This window comes from Sinohyriopsis cumingii, chromosome 6 (genome assembly GCF_028554795.1).
Source record: "Sinohyriopsis cumingii isolate HCF-2022 chromosome 6, ASM2855479v2, whole genome shotgun sequence".
Classification (NCBI taxonomy): domain Eukaryota; kingdom Metazoa; phylum Mollusca; class Bivalvia; order Unionida; family Unionidae; genus Sinohyriopsis; species Sinohyriopsis cumingii.
This window is the reverse complement of record NC_142966.1, coordinates 148,286,847-148,309,458: the sequence shown is the minus strand read 5'-3', so window position 1 is coordinate 148,309,458 and position 22,612 is coordinate 148,286,847. Positions and strand designations below refer to the sequence as shown.

Here is a 22,612-nt window from a genome sequence, read left to right as displayed (position 1 = left end):
CAAGACTGTATATGTGAATCCAAGGTCAGAGTTATTAATAGCTATTGGTCAATGCTGTCCAGAAACGTGCTTGCTATATTAGCACCTACAAAAAGGACTATTAAACATAGTATGGGTGTAATTCACAGTACTCATGAAGTTAATAAGGGTGAAATGTTGTTGTTTTTTTTTTGTTCTAGGGTTTTAACGCCATTTTTCAGCACAAGATAGGCTATACATGGCGTCAATATAACTGGTGGAGGAAGAACCCTGGAAAACCCAGGGAAGAACCACTGACCCATGAGAAGCTACTAATAAGGGTGAAATTATGTGATGAATGAAGAATATCCAGTTAACAGTTTTATTCATTTACTTAGTGAGCATTTTATTTTTGAAGATTGAAATGACTGTTTAAAATACACCATGAAATTATGTACTCTAATAGTTTTACACTTTTGAAATATTGAATCAATAGTGTTTTGACTTTTTAGACAGTGATTAATTAACACAAATGTTTTCCATTGCTAAACTGCATTTATGCGTGGATGGAACATTACTCACCTGAAATATACCTATGTTTTTTTTCTAATTCTAATTGAAGTGTGTTAATGTGCCCAAGTGAATGTGTCAAATTTAACCATCTGCTCTTGTTTTTGCTTTTAGCATTTATAATTACATGTCATAGGCTTTGAACAGAGAAGAGAATTTATGTCACAATGCAAAGTGGCCTTAGTTCCAGCTGAAGACTTAAAGTTCAAAAGCTTTAAATATTGTAGACACTTTAAGATGACATGCAAATTTGTTTCTTCTTCTGAGGAAAATTGTGCTCTTGACAGTTGATGATGTCTATTTGGCCTTCTTTTCAGATCAACATTTGTGTGCTTCAATCAGGTATGGTGGAGGAGCGGATCTCATTTTCTGCATTGGACAATATCAACGAACTTACATGCATTTCCTTACTAGGTGTTTGCATCAATAGTATCAAGTGTCAGCTTCTGTCAAACAGTCATTCTTGTAAATCCTCCATTTCCCCCCTCCCCATCAATACCTCACCCTCCTCCCACAAAGGGAAGACAGAGGGAACTTCTGTAGATTTAGAGAAAGAAAAGAAAATCCATGAAATTCTCAGAGAAGAAGATGTGGGAACAATACATCTTTCCAGTGTTCATCTACAATTGCGTCGACTTGTGAAAAACAGTAATTTCTCCAATGAGGTAATCCTAACAGCCATTCCTGAGCCTAAGTCCAAGGTTTTGTTCTGTTTTGATGAGGACTGCAGAAGAATATCCTCACCAATTTCACCAAAATCCATCAAGATCAAAAGGACATCTTCAGCCAGATCTACCATGTCAAGGCAAGGAAGCATTAGTTCACCTACTACAGAAGATAGACATTTCTTAAAGAAGAAAAGATTTAGCACAGATGAGTCAAATCCATTTGATGCTGCTCCTCAACCCAAGTTTTTGAGGCAAAAGAGTCGGGAGAGGGGAGAGGGGAAGGGTAGTATTGGTTTCATTATGTTTGAGTGTGGTCTAGAGGACATCAGTATTACAGCAGTCAGAAGACTAGGATATAAAGAGAAATCAGATGTTGATTTTAAAATCCGAATGGATGTCATGGGAGAAGAGCTTGAGGAGGCTCAGAACAAGACAAAAGCAAAACTGGAGAATGAAACTGAAGAAAAGAAAAAGAAAGGCAGTGTGTCAGCCAGATCATCAAAAGAAAAAGCCAGTGCAGCTGCAAAATCCAGCAAGATACAGTCAAGATCTTCTGATAGAAAATCAGCTGCCTCAGAATCAGCAGCAGCAACAGCACCTAACAAGTCAGTTGGATTTGCCAAGGATGCTTCCCCACAGCGTACAAGTGCTGAGACCCAGGTATCATGGTCCTCTCAAGTCTCAATTCCTTCCAGTGCCTCAGATTTCGATGTGGCTGAGCCACTCAAAGGAGATGCTTCCAGTGGTGTGCTGGAACTGAAAACCATCTGGTTTCACTTTGCAGCCCCACCTCCTTTGCCTATTAATAGGAAAGCAGACTTTACTAGGTGAGTCTAAATATGGTATAACTCATTTATAATGAATCGGAATGTGACCTTTTATATATTTGTTTTAAGGCTATGACATCACATTGTTCTTCTCTCTGGGCATCCATTTTGGTTTCTAAAAGTAATACTATTTCTAAACCACTGACCTTGTCCACATTTTGGAGATGCCTTGCACATAGAGTGGAGAGGTTTGACTGGCACTTGGCATAATGAGGAAGCATATACAACTTTGGGTCAAAAGATCAAAGGTCATGGTCACAGTAACTGAAAGAAGATAAATGGTTCTTCAGAATAATTTTATTTAAAGACCAAATACTTTGATCAAAGGTTTGTTGATGCGTTGCACTTGAGGTAGTGGAGAAGCCTATTTATTTTGGGGTCAAAAGAAATGACAGGTGAATGTGACTGTGACTCTAGGAAGAAAAAGTGTTTCCAAAGAATAACATTAGTTTAAGACCACATTTATTGACTGAACATTGAGCTTGGAGTAAGAAAGACATCCATTAATTTTGGGTTGAAAAGGACAGTGGTCAAGTTCACAGTAAGTCCAATAAGGATACATTTATTTTTGCACCATAACTTTAGTTTTAGACCACACCGTGACCAGATCTTGTGGATTTCTTGCAAATTAGAGCAATAATTGAGCCATTATTTTAATGTTAAATGGTCCAAGGTGAACAATAGGGTGGCAACGAAGGGAAAAAGTTTCCATAAAATAACTTAAATAAAATACTGGATATTAGAAGCAACATGGCGTTTTCACTAAAAGATTTATTTTAATGTCTAGTTGGTCCTAAATCAAAATGTTGCCAATCCACCATCCATCATGGCCACCATATATGGCTGTATTGACTAAAATACTATTGTTGTACAGAGCTAGTTCTGGTGAAATTCATGCTCTGACTTCCAACATGGCTCCTTGAAAGTCATTATCACTACTCTTGCTTGAATAGGGGCATTGAAAAGGGATTTTTACTGAAACACATCTAATATTCAGGTTGTTATGAATGAAAATGATGCATACCTGATCACCAGCATATCCACATTTTTGTGAAGGAGTTTTGAAAACCAGGCTAAATTGGCTTTGAGGCCAGGCAGAGATCATTGCATATATTTTGTACATGATCAAGATTATAAACACAGCGACTTGTATATATGGGCACAGACAAACTAGTTCTGTTGGCAAATCACACTTACTTCTTATGAATGATCTGTCCAAGAGGAAACTTTGAAAATGATGAAAATTGTAAGCTGTCTGCCATGTTTTTTAAAATAATTTTCTTGTGGGTGATAATTATACAAATCCAGATGGGTGAAATCTTTCCAAATCTAGTAGTACATGTGTGGTGACAGCAATAAAATAAAAAAAATGGTTTTAGGTAGGTTCAAGTCTGTTCATACCTACAATGCACTCTAATGCAGGCTTGTTCTGAAAAAATTAAATAATTTTTTTTCAGGAAATTATTTTCAGCCAATTACCAACCCATATTGTTCAAAATACTGTGATAATTTACTACAACATATAGGATGGTTCCAAAGATGATAAATTAATTAGTTGCCTGTGACCTTATACAAAAGGATTTGGACCATACTTTATCTTTAGTTGCATTGCAACGAACAAGTTGATAGCACTCTGACATTGATTTAAGGTCAAATGTCATGACTTAGGTTTTTAGTTATAATGGCTTGTAATATTCCTGCAAACTCATTTTATCCAGTTGAGCATCAGTCAGTTTGAAGGACTCTTGTTTATTGGTATCATTTTATTCATATGATGAACTTTCAGTAGTTCTCCACACATTTTCAATTACAATTGTGTAAATGGGAATGTGATGGCCACTTCAACCAAGGATATTATTTTGTTTTTTCACTCTTTGACTCAATAAGATCTAGAAAAGGATGTATTGTCGTCCAGAAGAAACCAGTCTCTTTGCACAAACTGCTTGACAATGTGAGGCCATTACTTGTTATCCAGTGTTTCAATAAACTCTTCCAAATTCATATTTTCCTTGTATCAGCATGTGTTTCAACTCCATCCTATGCAGTGCATCCTCAGAACATTACTCTTGAATGAGATCCATGGCACCACCACCACACAATTATTTGGGTCTCCAATGGCATCACATTTTCCAAACATACACATGCAAATCCTGTCCAGTTACACTTGGATCTTAGAAGAAGATGTAATTTTATCCATCATAAATCAGCAGTTAATGCCAGTCTGTATCTGGGCTTGTTCATTATGTTTTTCATATTGGCATCTGAAACAGTGAGTGACTTTTTAACTCTCATTGCCAAAATTTTTTAAATCTTCTCCAGACAAGTCAGGCTGAAACTTGGACTGGCAATGAGGATGTCATAATATTAGTAAATTTGGCCAAACTTCTGTTTACCTTCATGGTCCTGAAAATAACTATCATCCTTATCAGCTGTCAAGTCGTCCTGCCACTTTGCCACTTACATTCCACCAATGATAACTTGGAGATGGTTGAATAATTTACTTTCATAATATCTGCAATTTTCCTCAACCATTCTTTCACAATCATACAATTTGTTTGGGGGGAGGGGGAACTTTGCATTCACTTGAGATTTCATTTTCATTTGCATTGGTTTTTTTCAAATAAAATAACAGGAATTAAATGTACAAGTTTTGTGGTGACCCAATTTCCATTGAAAATCCATGTTTTCAGGTTTGTTAGGTGTTTCTATGATGAATCAGAACAACAATGTCACCTATTTTTTGGGGTACTTTTTTATATTTTGTCATGGTGATTTCATCCAAGGTGTTCAAATAATATATCTGGTCAGTTGCTGTTACTTTCAAGGCATCCTAATGCATCTGAAAGGTAAATTTATGTTACTTTTTAGCAACTTTTTCTATGAAAAACTTAAAGGTTCTAAAGATTCTTTAATTCCTGAATTGACAATTGTTATGTATCTTTATATTATGTGCTTGACCTTTAACTGTGATTAAGGGATGAGTTCATCTGTACTTGACTTTGTAAAAAAATTTAAAGATGTTTAGTTTGAGTTCATGTTCTAACCTTTTTCACAACTTAGACTGCTCTGAAAGTGAACATGTTACTGTGTTTAAAGTTAAGTGAAAATAGTGTATAAGTATGTGGTAAACAAATTTATCTATGATTTTTGTTTTATGTCCATTCTGTTGAATAGTTTGCTCCTGTGTTTAGATATAATTTGAGTGGAATAATTTTTTTTAAATTATTCGATGGAATTACAAAGTGCTTTTTGAATTTTTGGCCATAAGCAATACATTAGGAGTATTGTAAATTCATTCAAATACATTATGGATTATGTTATTGTGATAAATCGATATTGTTGGTACATCACAATATTCAAAACTGTTTGTACATCAGCACATTTAACACTGGAATTCATTCAAAATGCTCTATAATTTTGGACTGGTGATAAAACTCTAATGGATTAATTGAGATTTGATTCACAATACTTTAAGTTCCTCTTTGATTTTTACTTTGTAACTTAGAGAAATATATTATTTATTATTTTTACTAACCTTGTTGGTTTTGCTTTTTACTGTCACTTAGTTTAAAACTATAGAGTTGTAATACAATTTTGAAGAAATCTTTTAAAAAAAATTGTTATAGGTTGTCTTCATTGCGGCTTATATTTAAAACGACTGTTTTATTGCAGTTTTCTGAAACTGACATTGGAATATGTGTTGTATGTTGCTATTGTATACAAATCTTAGTTTGAAATTACCGTTCCACACACTAATTTTCTAATATTTCTGATTATAGATTGGACTGGAACTTATTGAGCACTGCCACTCCAACCATAAATGCATGGATGACTCCTTTTGACCGATTAATGGGTTCCATCAGGAATCTAGTCAGAGAATTGACCCATAGGACTAATTCTGTCATGGCTTGTGTCATGACAGAGGGACTTGAGGTTCAGGGAATACACATGCCTTATAGGGTAAGATAACTTCCATTAGGTAACTATAAATGTGCATTGGGTGGTATAACAAGTAGGACTGGGCATGTTGACTGAGATAGCTCAAGTGGTAGAGTACCCATCTAGAGTTAGGGAGGTCCTGGGTTTGAGCCCTGGTCCAGCTGTGCATTTTTCCAGTTTGCATTTAGCATCAATGGCAGGATTCCACATATGCACCTCCAACCGGCTATAGAGGGTGCAGTAAAATGGAAGTTGTCTTTGTTAATACTATACTGACAAGATTAAGATGGTAATATAATAAGACATAGTTATCACTTTTCATATTGTAGTGGTGGTTACAGCAGCATTATTCACAATTTTAAACTGCTCATTAATGATTTGGTGTGTAAGTTCTGAAAGGTATTACAAAACATACATCATATTTACAGGCAATACATAGTTTTATGTGTAACATTTCTCTTGTTCTAGATTCAGATTCTTAATGATGTTTGCTTCTGTTGAAGTTAGGTGTACTATGATGTTAAGTCATTATTAACACATATTTGATCTGATGTCATTCATTGCTCTAATTTATTATGTGGTAATTCATTCTTGAAGAGATTGTATGTCATTATGATAAGCTGATTCGATTTTGCCTGTAAATGATGAAATGAAAAATATTCTTCAGTTAACAAGTGATCATTTAGCCATATATGGCTCAGGGGATATAAATTTACGGTAACAGGAAAAATAGATTGAGTCCATCTTAAATGTAGGCAGGGTGAATGTTAATTATAAATGAAATCAACAGTATGAATTTCAGCACATTACTGGAAACTTTATGATAACTATAGAGTAGTGATTGCAATGGATATGTGATGTGTCTAGTGTCTTTCTTCTTTAGTAATGAATAATGTTTTACTTGTTTGTTATCTGTAATAAAATAATCCATCTATGGTCAGAGTAGTTTTAATAGGGTTCAGAGGAAATGTCTCCAGGTTTGTTGACTAGCCATGTATTATCTTTGGAAACAGTAGCTGAGTGGTTTCCAACCAAGGGAAAATTAGCCATGTATTATCTTTGGAAACAGTAGCTGAGTGGTTTCCAACTGAGGGAAAATTAGCCATGTATTATCTTTGGAAACAGTAGGGAAAATCACTCATGTTCAGAATATTCTTTAGTGGAAGGCAGGATTTTTATGTCTTAAATGTTTGGAGTTCAGAGTTTGTATTTTGAATGTATTAAATGACAAACAAAACTACAGGGATGTCATTTATTTTCTGTACTCCAATTTTTCAATCAGGATTCAGGTTTCCATGTCTTACTTGCTTTCTTCACATTCTTTGTCTCTTGGTTGCTTCATGAGATGATTCTCTATATAAAGACTACCGGTCTAAAAAGGTAAATTATGCTCAGTCCCCTTATTGACCACTATATAAAGGTTAACTATAATGATTATATAAAACATTGCAGATTTATGTCAGTTGACCTATAATTGTGTATTTATATCAGTAAACCTATAATAACATCTGTTTTTATTTCAGTACAAGTTTGCTTGGATAACAACACTTTCTCGTACTCTCCAAGAAGATGCCTCCTGTCAGCTTTTGACTGTGCTGAGGAAATACCTACACAAAATGGGCATAGCCACTGTGGAGCAGGCAGTTCACTCTGACACTGTTCCTCAGCTGATCACCATACAGAAGGGGATCCTAGCTTTAACAAGGCAGTGGAAAAATGTCTTGTACATGCCACATCTTCCTCAATACAGCTTCAAGATGCACAAGCATCGTCCCTACTCTGTTAAGTTTGCCAGAACCACAGTTTACAACAATGATGGAGATGAGGATGATGATAAAAGGGAGATTGTGGATGAAAATACTTACCTATTAGATGAAACTTACATTAAAGAGGCTTTGTCAATGCAAAGTCTTCATAGTAAACTGGAAGAGCTTGAAAATCCCAGGGAAACAGTAACTGGTATGGATCCCCATGTATCAGCTGGTTATGAAGCAACTCCAGAAGTAATTCCAGAGGTAGATCCAGAACTGGAGGTGTCAAGTGTTAATTCCTTTCCTGTTTCAAGACCTCATCAGTTGGGTGGAATGCCGAAAAAGCAGTCCCACATCCCTTCTTTGGGACAGAATGACTGTCCAGAGAACAATATAAATGGTACTCAGGCAAACACTCCCCATAATCTGCCACAAAACACTAGCAGTTATAGCTTGGCATCAGCTCCTGCAAGTGCAGCTGTGGCTGATCATGCTGTAGGTGTAACACCACCATTAAGTCCACATCAGCAATCCATAGCCAAACCAGGAACAATGAATGCTAATCTCTATCGCTGGATGGTGGAACAGCAAAGTGGATTTCAGAGCCCACCAGTGGAGGAAGAACCTGGCCTAATCAGAAGGCAAGACTCCTTTTTGGAGGAGTTTGGACAAGGCTGGGGCAAGGATGACAGTCATATAGATGTTCGCAATGCTGAACAGTTTACTATGGCTACCTCTATAATGCAGTTAGCTGATGCCCAGAATCTTTTCAAACCATTCCTTCAAAGCATTGGTCTGCATGTGGAAAGTGTTCGTCCTACAGCAATAATGAAGAAGTTTGGCGGAAATCTTTCTTTACAAGGGAAACTTGACATATTGAAAATTCAGATTGCAGATTCTGATGATCTGAAATCCAGGAAAGGTAAAGGCAGAGGCAGAGGAAAGCATATTTTTGTTGGCATAAATCCAGAAATCCCAGCTTTTCTATGTGAACATTTCAGTGTGAACATTTCTATGAAAGATGTGATTGATTTTGAAAAAAGTGGTGGTGGTGGATCTGGAAATGTACCCTTCAAATTTGCAATGCACAAACTTGAAGCAAAGCCTACAACACTTCAAGTAAATTTCCTCATCAACTGTCAAGCCGTGACCCAATATGTAGACATGCCATTGTTGCGTCTCATTCATCAGTTTGTTACAATGGTTGGAAACTTTAATGAGACTCGACTGGAACTCAAACGAAGTCATTCTTCTGTGGATTGGATTCGCACACATCGAAAACAGGACTCCAAGGGATCAACATCAAGTGCTGAGACTCAGCAGTCAGACAGCTCAAAAACATCAAAAACTAATGGACAACAGGGACCCAAAACTGAATTGTCATTATCAGCTACAAATCTGGTAAGTATGTTTAACACGACTATTCATGCCCATATGAGCAGTATCTCAGCATCTTACGCATTGTGTATGATAAAAGGAGATCTCTGGTGGCACTCTCACAATATAGCTTTAGATATGCATGGACAATCTGAATACAGATGAGTTTTTAGTTTGCCATAAACTTTGTTATTCCAGGCAAGCTTATCACATTATCACATATCATGCATCCATCAATATTTACTTGAAGCTCTGTGTGTGTGTGTGTGTGTGTGTGTGCGCAAACACAGAAGTCCTTGTTTTGAAAATTTCATCTCAAGATGCAAATTTCTGATTGTTAATCATGTAAGAGCATTTGAGTTTGATTGTGAGCAGCATCCGTGTGTATAAATCTGAGATCATCTGACTGAGCTTATCTATGAAGTCATTCAATAGTTTTGTCTTAATTTGAAAACAATGCAAGATTTTTGTTATAGTTGGCATAGTGAAATATGAGGAGAAAGAAAGAAAAAGAATCAAAATTACATGGCTGGATGTAGCAACACAAGCCAAGCGAGGGATTTCAGGCCTTCTTGGGCATCTTGTTTTAAAATGTATTGTAGTTCTCTGGTCTATTCTCCCTGCTTACACACACACACAAACACACACACACATGCACATACATAATGCAGAAATGAAGTTTCTTCATCAGCTATTACATTTCAACCAAATTTTCTGTGAAGCTTCATCTCAATAAGAGTTAAGATGAATGATGATGAGACAGTTTGGCTTGTATTTGTAAGAGTTACAGCCCTTTATGGTGTTTTGTGAGCTTTTTAGATTTCACATTTTTTGTTTCATTTCAGTATTTAAATTGATAGTGAAACTTCTGCTCATCAAGACTTCAGATGAGTTTGATCATGACAAGAATTTTGCCTTATTTTACAAATATATGGCCTTCGATCGACTTAGAAAAGGCATCCCTCTTTTGGCTTGCAAACAGTGTTACAGTCATATTTTGTGTGATTTCATCCATATTGGTTGTGAAAGTTTATTTTAACAAGGTCTTAGACAAGTTGAATAATGAGTATAATTTTGGCATTTGTTAGAGTTCTGGCATTGAATGAGGATCCCTATTGCTTGTGAACACTCTTGTACTGACAGTTTTTGTTCAGTTCCAATAAGATTTGCAGTGAATGTGTAGCTCATCAACTTCTTGAATGAGGTTGAAGTTGACCAGAATTTGACCATCACTTACAGAGTTATAGCCCTTTAGATATTTTGAATGGAAATTACACTTCAATGTTAACACACACATTTCCGGTTTGATTTGAACAAATAGTTGTGTAGCTTCTTCTTTCCTAGGTCTCTGATGATGTCAGTAATAATCAGGATATTTACAGAGTTATAGTCCTTGAATTACTTTGTCATCTCACTGGCTTCTGAACACTTTTATGTTTATTGTTTGATTTCAACTACATTTGCTATGAAATTCTCATCAGTGTCTCAGATTTGATTGATGATGACCAAATGTTAACTATAAATTACAGAGTTATGGTCCTTGACCAATGTAGAAAAATCTTGCACCCAAAAATATTTTGATCACTAGCATCTTAATCTGTTTGTTTGATATCAACAGGTTTCCTGAAAAGCAGTTTAATATTAGTAATACTATGATTTTGTTGTTGTTGTTGTAGGGTTTAATGCCATTTTTCAACACACAATAGGCTATACATGGTGGCCAATATTAATGGTGGAGGAAGAACCCGGGAAAACCCCGGAAAGAACCATTGACCCACGAGAAGCTATTGGCAAGCTTTCTCACATACTCACATTTGCCGAATTAACAAGACTTGAACCCACGCAGACAGAGGTGAGATGGCAATGATCCATAACAGAGAGACCACTCAACTTCTCGGGGCCAGTAATTCTATGAGGGATCATAGCCAGTTATCTTTCCAACAGGTGGAGCCACAGAAAAACCCAGTCCCAATGTATGGTCTTCCTCAGAGTTTATCATTATCCAGAACAATCTATTGTTGATCCATCGAAGCAATAAATAATTATCAAAACTGCAGTAATACACATATCAGTGAAAACTAATATAGTCTTATTTAATTTTTTGGTGTATCAAAATATATACAATATTAGCACTACAAGACACTAAAATTGCCATTTGTCTTCTGTTTCAGTTTAATTAAAATAGTATATCTTACCAATTTTGGTCTTGTTATGTTGAAACCTTTAGTGCCAACCTATTATATATAAAATCTTAATGCTACTAACTTCATTTTCTTATCTGCTTATTAGTGTATCTTTAATAAAACCACATCATTAATGTTGCCTAATGAAAATGAAAATCTCTTGAGCAATAGTTACAAATGGAATGCTGTATTTTCTAGTTAAGTGCATTGAGGAAAGAACTTAATCAGTAAATACGAACTATACTTCTTATTGTCTTATTATTTTTATTCACTCATTATAAGACAATTGATTTATGAAAAACAAGCATGAGCACAGTTTCTTATTTAAACCTTAAATGAAAATACAATAATGGCATTTTAATGTAGAATAAAAATGAAATATATGGTCACAATATTATAGACTTGGCATGAATTTATAATAATTACCTCTAGAAAAAGGGTCAGGACTCTTATTAATAAATGATTTTAAAAAAGGTACAGGTGTGTGTGTGTGTGTGTGTGTGTGTGTGTGTGTGTGTGTGTGTGTGTGTGTGTGTGTGTGCATGCTTGCATGCACATGCATGTGTGTGTTAATCAGAAACAAATCCCTTTTAAAATATTACACCATACATTTTATTGTGACAAAATCCAGTGTAATGTTCTAAATCTCATTACAAACTGTCATTGAAAAACTGAATTGAACACACCAAGAAAATACAGCTTTATTGAGACCATGATAATGCTCTTCTTTTGTTTCTTCCAAGTAATATTTTATATATAGGTTATCAGAATAAAATGAAAATAGATCATTTCATCCAGAAATTCTGACATGTATCATTGCATACACACACAGACACATATGTGAACATCCTTTCTCTTTCTCTCTCTCTCTTTCTCTCTCACTCTCTCTCCCTCTCTCTCTCTCTCTCTCTCTCTCTCTCTCTCTCTCTCTCTCTCTCTCTCTCCAGTCTGTGGCTTAATATCAAATTAAACCCAATTTAAGTAAGAAGTACAACCATAATAAAGATAATAATACTCTGTCTCTTTTAACCGAAATTATTTTCTGGAGGAGAGCAGCAGTAACACAGCAAACTTTTACAGTGCAGATAATGCAGATATGATATTACCTTAATAATATATAAAATATGTTTAACATAAAAAATATTCAGTGAGAATCTTTTATATTTCTGAAATCGTTTCTAAGGAAGTTGAAATTTTTTACTAAACTACCCCACCCAGTAACTATCTGAAGAATTTTTCAAAATAAATTGCTGAATTGGCCATAATTTATATCATTTTAGGGATATGAATCTGTTGGAAAATAATTTCAATAAAGGATCACAGAGTTACTTGTGTGAAAATAAGTATTTTATTGTTTTGCAGATACAAAAAAATGTGATTTTCCATTTGCGACTTCAATATCACTGATTATGCCTAATATTTACTTTCCTACCAATTAACTATTTCTTTCGCCCAGATATCTTAGTTCCTTATCTTGTATAAATCGTCTCTCACCAATGATAACGTCCATAATCTGTCCAATTGAGACATCTCTCAAAGCAATATGAAGATGTTGTCTTGTTATTGTTTGTTAAGATGGAAATATATTCCGGAGATGATCTTGGACTGCCTTATTCCATGCTGGGAAGATAACTGACTACTGTCCCACATACCTGTTGCTATAGTAATTTTGGAGTGCAAAGTACCCAAATTGAATGAGGAAAATTATGTGCTCCCATAAGGTTGAACCAGAAGATACCAGAACACTGGATCATTCCTGCAGGACAACCACACACATGTGTGCTGCTGCTCTTCATTAGTTTTTAAGTGGCCATGTTGTAATGTTCAACATCGCTTACATAAAGAAGTTTAGCTACCACTTCATGGGTCTGCTCGCAAATTTCTAATTGTTTTGTGTGCTGTATTCTTCTTAAACATTAGGATTATACTCTGTTATAGTTTTTTATCAAAGTTTATTTAAGATCTTTTGACAGTTTTTTAGGCATTTGTACCATAAACTTGGTGTATGGCATGGCATTTTATTTTATCCATTTTGCCCCTTCACAAGACATAACAATTTTTTCAAATATCGTTGTGCTTTTTTCTAGCTGAGTGTATGTATTTAAATTTCCTTATCCTTACATATTGGCAGTCTACGGACTTGCATTCAACTATTTTACTGTTCCTTATGAATCATTTAATTTACCTTGCATATATCATGAATTGTTTGGTTGTGCTGTTTGTAGCTAAGGGTATCTATTTTAATTATATTTTCCTATCTTTGAATATCTGCAGTCTTTAGACTCACTTTTATCCATATTGTTCCTTATGACTCATTTAATTCACCTTATCTATATCACGAATTATGCTATTTTTATAGTGGTAAGCAGGTTGCACACCACTTTTTCACTTCATATATATTGTGTTCAGTTATCAAACTGGTTCTTTTTCAATTTTAGTTTTGGATAGCCTTTCTTAAATTTGTTTCCTTATTATTACCAACCAGAACCTACTGTTTGTTTTGCAAATTAGTAGTTCTTTGCAGTATTTAATCCTGGGTGACTTGTTTTTATTGCATTATTCATCCCATGACTTAGCATTGTTTCCTTTTTAATCTTGGTGAAAACACCAAAATAAGGTGTCTTCTTGCCAAAAAATATATATTAGAATAGATCTAGTCTATGCATTATCTTGTGTATAGAAACAGAGAAATATTTTGGTATAAAGAAATCTTCTTTTCAGCATCTTTATTTCAGGAACATTGTCTGAGCAAGTTGTGGTCACATTCGTGTGACAGACACCCCACTTGCTTATCTTGCACTTGTTGCGAAAGGACAGATGGCTGTCTGTTGTGTAGCCTTTGGTATGATGAGATCTGGGATCTTGTACATGAACCCATAATAAAGGAAGAAGGTATCCTGATCATCCTTGAAGTTTCCAGGGTTCTCTTTCTTTGAGTCCCTTGGGTGTCAGAGAAGGATTACCCAAGTCTCTCCGGAGACACTTACAATTAGTGGTCCCTTGTAAGCAAGGTTTTAAATGGGTAGAGAATGAGTCATGCCTCCCCAAGAGGGAGGAGCAGCACCATCCCCATTCTATGAGGACAGAGAGGGGATCATTTCCTCCTGAGAAGGAGGAGCATCATCCTCTCTTTACTGCTATGAGAGCAAGTTGTATACTCCTCTCATGGAGCAGCAGCACCCTCTCTCATCCAAGAGCAAACAGCTAGTCATCCTGACTGCCCTCAGGGTCCATCAGCTAACTTCTTTGAAGAAGCACAGACCAAGTTAAAGCAACAAGCCCATTTCAGAGCTCTCCCTGCAGGCAGACCCTAGAAAGGTGTGCTGCAAAAGTCCAGAGAGGAGGTTTACAGGCCCTTCCACCTTTCCTAAGGACAAGTGTTGACAGCCCTGTCAACTCTATCCCTCTCCTGCAAAGCACATCTCTCGCTTTGAGTCCAGTTGGCACCAAACTAAGTCTCCTTTCAGAGGCTTAGTCTGATGACCTTTCTCCCATTTGAGATTGCTTCCTGTGATCTCCCTCCTCTAGTTAGGATCCCCCATTTGTTTCCATCATTTTAAATTTGCTGCACTTAAAGAGGTTCACTCCCTTCTTCTGGATATGAAAAGACCAATCTCAGCCCTGGTACTGGATTTTCCCGGTTCCCATAAAAGGAAGAAAGTCTTGTCTAATTATTAACCTTCCCTCCATAAAGAGATCTCTGCTGGAGGAACCATTCAGGATGGAGATCACAGCGTCAGGCATGAATGCCACAAGACCTGGCAATTGGGCAGTCTCTATTGATCTTTGGAATGCATACCTTCACATCCATATCTTTCTGGAAGTACTTTTACCAAGGTCATGGTAGTAGTTGCAGCCCACTTAAGATCACTTGGTATCCCAGTCCTTTAATATTTTTAAGAAGATGGTTGATCCACAGTTGCTGACTAGAGCTTGTTAGACTAGATCTGTCTTGCTGTTTGTCCATATAGTGACCACGCTGGGTCTTCTGCCAAACAGAGAAATCAGGGCTCACTTCATCTCAAGAATTTATATACATGGGGATGAATTTCCTCACAGATATTAATATGTGTCCCTCATGATATGCTGAGAGTAAAGACCACATTGCCAACTCATCTTTTTTTTTCTCTCAGCTGATTACCTTGGACTCCACAGCAGACTTGATTCCCCTAGGCACATGCACATGTGACCTCTCCCATTTCTTTTAGAAGCATGGAAACTACACAAGGCCCACTTGAATGCTCTGATTTCTTTGGGTTGGGATTTTCACTATTATATGATCTGGTTGACAAAATTGGGACTGTTTTCTGGTCTGGTTCCCTATTCACCCTTCTGAACCCACTATAACCTGTTTGTGGACATGTCATATTCATGGTGGGGTGATCTTCTAGAGCCAGAAAGACTGATTCTTCAGGATTCTTGGTCCAGGGAATAATCTACCCTCCACATCAACAATTTGGAAACGAGGGCAGTGTTTTGGGGCCTTCAGGGTGCATCTACAAAATATGATGTTGCTACTTGATTTTCTTGTCCAACAACATGTTGGTGGCAGTGTACTTTAGGAGACAATTAGGCAAACATGCATCTTCTCTCAGCATGGAGGTTTTGAACATCTTTTACTTGGCAACTTCGGCGGGTTTTACCATCCAAGTTTGCCACATTCCTGACAGGAGGAACATTTTGATGGATAGTCTGTCAAGAGGAAATGAATGATAATCCTCATTTAATTGTTGCTTTACCAATATGTAGTATACTTCCTGTTCCATCTTTGGGGAACTTGTTCGCCACCATGCTGAACAACAAGCTCCCCTTTTATGTTTCCCCATTCCCCAATTACATGATCTGGGCAGTGGATGCTTTTACCCTGAAGTAAGACTGTCTGTTTGCTTATGCCTTCCCATAGGTGCCCCACAAAGTCAGACACTAAACTGCTCAGCTCAATTTGAGTGCCCCTCTGTGGCCTCAGTAATCATGGTTCAATGATTTTCAGCACATGTGCTTTCTCCTATACAGCAATCCACAGGTTCTCCATTTTCATGCTTGGCTCATCTCACATGATCTCTCCACGTAGAAAACTTTTCATTCATCACAAGAGAAGATCAGCATCTAAAGTTTATGATGCCAAATGGAAAATCTTTTGTGATTGGTTTAGTAGAAAACATGTCAGTCCTAGCTGTTGCTCTGTGAGTGCAGTGGCTGATTTTCTTCTTTCTTTTCAAGGAGAAACAATGCTCAGTTTCTACTATTAAGGGCTATCGAGCAGCCCTTTCCAACACTCAAATTTTCAAAATGCCCAGACATTGGGACAGATTCTCACTTACCAGATCTGATCAGTTATTTCCAACTGCAGAGACCAGTGTCTCACTCTAATGGGGGGCCCCGAGTGGCCAAGTGGTCTAAAGCGCTCTCCGTTACGGATCATTGCCATCTCACCTCTGTCTGCATGGGTTTGAGTCTAGGATGCGGCTAATATGGGTATGTGAGAAAGCTTGCCAATAGCTTCTCATGGGTCAGTGGTTCTTCCTGGGGTTTTCCCGGGTTCTTCCTCCACCATTAATACTGGCCGCCATGCAAAGCCTATCATGTGCTGAAAAATGGCATTAAACCCCATAACAACAATAACAACTCACTCTCTAATGCTTAAATGGAATGTCTCTTGTGTCTTGTGGTCTCTAAACCCTTCCCACCCTTAGGGTGAAGCTTCCTTTGAGAACCTTACCCTCAAGACAGTTTTCTTGCTCACCTTATTGTCTGCAAGACAAAAAGACAAATCAGTGAGCTTCAGGCCATATCCATAGAGGAGGGTTGTATCAGGTTCACTGGGAATTCTGAGTCGGTTTCTCACCATTGCCAACCAGGAATTTTTGTTTGCAAAAAACCAGTTTCCATCAGTTGCTTCACTCTCATTTGTGATCCCCAATCTGAGCCCTATCTCTGCTGGGATGACCAGGATTGACTTATGTTCTGTTAAGGCTCTATGTTTTTACTTGGTAGCATCAAAAGAGAGATGGAAGGGTAGGAAGCAAGTGTTTATACCCATTAAAGGTTCATGCGATATTTCTAGTTGGATTGCCTTATCTATCAATACAGCTTACCAGTCACTCATTGTCTATCATGAAAATTTAAAAAAATTAAAGCCTATGAGGTTTGAATCATTGCTACCACATGGGCTTATCTGATTCATTCATCATTTGAGGATGTGATGAAACCTGCATTTTGGCACTCTCACACAGCTTTTATCTGTAATAATTAATTAATAATGAAGCAATATTTATTAGTTTAATTTTTTAAGAATTTTACAGAGTTATTGACTGTGTTTGACCAAATATTTGATCCATTTCCCAATTTCCAAGCAGTAAGGGAACAATTGTTACATATGTGGCAGCTTCTGTGTTCAGTTTAAGATACAGCCTGGAGACTTCAGACTGTGTAAATAAAGTCATTGTTATCAGGTTAGTTCTAATTAGATGTTGAAGATACTGGATTTATCTTTTCACTTTAATTGTATAAAAAAGAACTAAAAATGTTGAATTTTAGTGATAATTGGAATCTTGACCTAAGCAATTTGATAACAGTTTCTAAATATTACATCTTTTTTAATACTTTGCTTTTGTTTAATAAAGACAAGCTTTTAACAAATTTAGCAAAACCAGTTGCGGTTGGTTAAAGAATAACAAATGATTTTATGCAAATATTTGGCTTATAATATTATATAATTATATTTCAAACTCATTATGGCTTCCAGCATGCTAACTTAAAAAAGACTGTCCATTCTGTGGTTGAGTTACCTGACAGATTTAATTTTAAACTTTAAAGCTGTTTGGTATTTGCATCAACCGATTTTAAAATGAATTTCAATACTCATTTTATACTGGCTGTGATACTTGTGTGATCTACTTTTGTTTGTTTTTTTGTTATTTTATGAGCAAAGTATTGTACATTTAAATTCAAATATCATGAAATTTGTTTGGAACTGAGGAAACACTTGTACTCTTGTACATATCATTAAATATTTAACCACTGCTAACAGCTTTTATTATGCTATAGTGTTATATTTTTTCTTACTTCATCAGCCATTCAAATTACAGTGTTTATAATTTGTTTCTAATGCTGCACCAGGCACATGCCCTAGTTTTTCTTAATGTTTTGTCAGACTTGCTATTTTTCCTTACATTTCCCGAAATGGCCCTGTTATTGCTGCTTTGAAAATTGTATGTTGAAAATTGATTACTCACTGAATGAATGGCTGTAATGAAGCAAATTCAAGCATGGTCTCTGTGATATTGACCAGAGTATTAAGATCTGGACTTAATCGACAGCCACAATGTGAGTAAGAGAATTCTTTGGTTAAAGTTCAAGGAGGTAAGTAAAGTCAATTTTTTTATTTTTCCAGCAATTTACATAAATTTCCTATAGTTTTTCTTTATAAAATAACCCTATTTTCCCAACTTTATCCATTTATTTTTTTAAAGGTAACCTTACCTACCTAATCACTACTTTTTCACCAGTGGTTGCTGGAAATACTGCAGTGTTGAGGTCAATATAATTTTACTGTTTTTCAATAATATTGGTGGCATTTGAAGCAAGTTTATGTTAACACAAGGCTTGTTTTTACTCCAGAATGCCAAGAAGCCTGACATTAAATTGGAAGAGCCCCAGAAAGCTACTCCAAGGCAATCCAAACCATCCCTGCCTTCCTTTAAGTTGCCATTTGACACTATCAGACCTGACAGAATGAACTTTGCAGCAGCATTCAAAAAGAATCATCTCCGGTTTTCAAAAGACTCTAAAAAACTGAAGACAGAGACTAAAACTACAACACCAGGTCAAAGTTCAATTCAGTCAGAAATGCAAACACCACCTCAGTCATTAAATTTTAATGATTCTGTTAACATGGATATGGTTGATACATCATCACCAGCTGTAGTCGAGAAGACAATCGTAGATGAAATCAAGGCCAGTACACCAAAGTGTTGGCGAACATTGTATCACCTATTGGAATTGTATTCTACAATGCCTGAGACAAAGACACTTGGACACAAACCAGACAGGATCAAATTGCCTGTCATTGAAGAGGAGCAAGAAAGTATCCGAGACAAGAACACAGACACTGGGACACCTTCAGAAGGTACAGGTAAAGTGAAAATGGATGTGTCGGCAGAGGAAGAACTTGGACTTGGAGATTTGGAAAGTGCACCACTTGCAAAGTCAACATTCAGCAGAACAAGATTCAAGCAAAGTATGTCATATTATCATCTTGCTTATTTATACATAAGGTATGGAGGATTTTTATTCTACTAATGTATGCATGTATTTTAAGCTATGGTAGGTAGGTCATTAGGTATAAACATAAATAGATAACTATATCATTGTAGAAATTCAGCACATTTATAACATAAATCTTTATGTTGAGGGACATTTTTTGATTTACTATTGCTGTAATAATAATAATAATACATTGTAACTGTAAAACATGAAAGTGTTGTTTGCCTGGAAATTTTGGGGACTTTTCTGTTATTTCAGAGTTTTGAGGTCACAAACAATAGCATGTGTTATGCCATGACTGAGCAAGTTATTTGAGTAGATCATATCACATTAATTTTAGTGATATTCAAGTTATCAACATTTTACTGGAATAATAGTAATAATTAATAATAATAATAGTTTGATGCCTGTCTAAGTTAGCAGATTATGGTGCCAGGGTGCTTTAGAAACATTAACATATGGCCAGGGTAGTTGTTTCTTTCTTTTATTGTTATCATTCAAAGCCTCATAGGGATATATGATGTGTTGTTCCCCATCTTTTCATGTACAAGCAGGAAATTTGCATTTCCATCTATTATTGTCAGATATATTACCAGATCAAGGTATGTCAGGACAACATCAATGATCTTGCAAATGTATCCATCCCAAGCGGTAAATATCAGGACAGCATCCACTGCCTTGCAAATGTATCCATCCCAAGCAGTAAATGTCAGGACAGCATCCACTGTCTTGCAAATGTAGCCATCCCAAGCAGTAAATGTCAGGACAGCATCCACTGTCTTGCAAATGTAGCCATCCCAAGCAGTAAATGTCACGACAGCATCCACACCCTTGCAAATGTAGCCATCCCAAGCAGTAAATGTCAGGACAGCATCCACTACCTTGCAAATGTAGCCATCCTAAGTGGTAAATGTCAGGACAACATCCACTAACTAGCAAATGTAGCCATCCCAAGTGGTAAATGTCAGGACAACATCCACTAACTAGCAAATGTAGCCATCCCAAGTGGTAAATGTCAGGACAACATCCACTACCTTGCAAATGTAGCCTTTCCAAGTGGTAAATGTCAAGACAACATCCACTATCTTGCAAATGTAGCCATCCCCAAGCGGTAAATGTCAGGACAACGTCTACTACCTCTTAAATGTAGCCATCCCAAGCAGTAAATGTCAGGACAGCATCACACCCTTGCAAATGTAGCCATTCCAAGTGGTAAATGTCAGGACAACATCCACTACCATGCAGATGTAGCCATCCCAAGCAGTAAATGTCAGGACAGCATCCACTACCTTGCAAATGTAACCATCCCAAGCAGTAAATGTCAGAACATTATCCACTACCATGCAGATGTAGCCATCCCAAACAGTAAATGTCAGGACAGCATCCACTACCTTGCAGATGTATCCATTCTAAGTGGTAAATGTCAGGACAACATCCACTACCTTGCAAATGTAGCCATCCCAAGTGGTATATGTCAGGACAACATCCACTATCTTGCAAATGTAGCCATTCCAAGTGTTAAATGTCAGGATAACATCCACTACCTTGCAAATGTAGCCATTTCAAGTGGTAAAGATCAGAACAATGAACACTATCTTGAAAATGTAGACATTCTAAATGATAAATGTCAGGATAGCATCCACACCCTTGTAAATGTAGCCATTCCAAGTGGTAAATGTCAGGGCAACATCCACTATCTTGCAAATTTAACCATTTCAGGTGGTATATGTCAGGGCAACATCCACTATCTTGCAAATGTAACCATTTCAAGTGGTATATGTCAGGGCAACATCTACTATCTTGCAAATGTAGCCATTCCAAGTGTTAAATGTCAGGATAGCATCCACTACCTTGCAAATGTAGCCATTCCAAGTGGTAAAGGTCAGAACAATGAACACTATCTTGAAAATGTAGCCATTCTAAATGATAAATGTCAGGATAGCATCCACACCCTTGTAAATGTAGCCATTCCAAGTGGTAAATGTCAGGGCAACATCCACTATCTTGCAAATGTAACCATTTCAAGTGGTATATGTCAGGGCAACATCCACTATCTTGCAAATGTAACCATTTCAAGTGGTATATGTCAGTGCAACATCCACTGTCTTGCAAATGTAACCATTTCAAGTGGTATATGTCAGGGCAACATCCACTATCTTGCAGATGTAACCATTTCAATTGGTATATGTCAGGGCAACATCCACTATCTTGCAAATGTAACCATTTCAAGTGGTATATGTCAGGGCAACATCCACTATCTTGCAAATGTAACCATTTCAAGTGGTAAATGTCAGGGCAACATCCACTATCATGCAGATGTAGCCATCCCAAGCAGTAAATGTCAGGACAATATCCACTACCTTGCAAATGTAGCCATCCCAAGAGGTAAATGTCAGGACAGCATCCACTATCTTGCAAATGTAGCCATTCCAAGTGGTAAATGTCAGGGCAACATCCACTATCTTGCAAATGTAACCATTTCAAGTGGTATATGTCAGGGCAACATCCACTATCTTGCAAATGTAACCATTTCAAGTGGTATATGTCAGGACAACATCCACTGTCTTGCAAATGTAACCATTTCAAGTGGTATATGTCAGGGCAACATCCACTATCTTGCAAATGTAACCATTTCAATTGGTATATGTCAGGGCAACATCCACTATCTTGCAAATGTAACCATTTCAAGTGGTATATGTCAGGGCAACATCCACTATCTTGCAAATGTAGCCATTCCAAGTGGTAAATGTCAGGACAGCATCCACTATCTTGCAAATGTAGCCATTCCAAGTGGTAAATGTCAGGGCAACATCCACTATCTTGCAAATGTAGCTATTCCAAGTGGTAAATGTCAGGATAACATCCACTACCTTGCAAATGTAGCCATTCCAAGTGGTAAAGGTCAGAACAATGAACACTATCTTGAAAATGTAGCCATTCTAAATGATAAATGTCAGGATAGCATCCACACCCTTGTAAATGTAGCCATTCCAAGTGGTAAATGTCAGGGCAACATCCACTATCTTGCAAATGTAACCATTTCAAGTGGTATATGTCAGGGCAACATCCACTAT

At 36.8% G+C, this 22,612-nt stretch overlaps 1 protein-coding gene across 1 annotated transcript in view; it reads left to right on the top strand.

Moving 5' to 3' along the window:
* The window catches only part of LOC149798237 (bridge-like lipid transfer protein family member 1), a 215,309-nt gene that overhangs the window by 56,132 nt on the left and 136,565 nt on the right, over window positions 1–22,612 (top strand). The window contains exons 21-24 of the mRNA XM_089963361.1: window positions 846–2,023; window positions 5,803–5,983; window positions 7,486–9,114; window positions 18,894–19,512. Coding sequence (XP_089819487.1) covers window positions 846–2,023; window positions 5,803–5,983; window positions 7,486–9,114; window positions 18,894–19,512 — 3,607 coding nt within the window. The remainder of the gene's footprint in view (window positions 1–845; window positions 2,024–5,802; window positions 5,984–7,485; window positions 9,115–18,893; window positions 19,513–22,612) is intronic.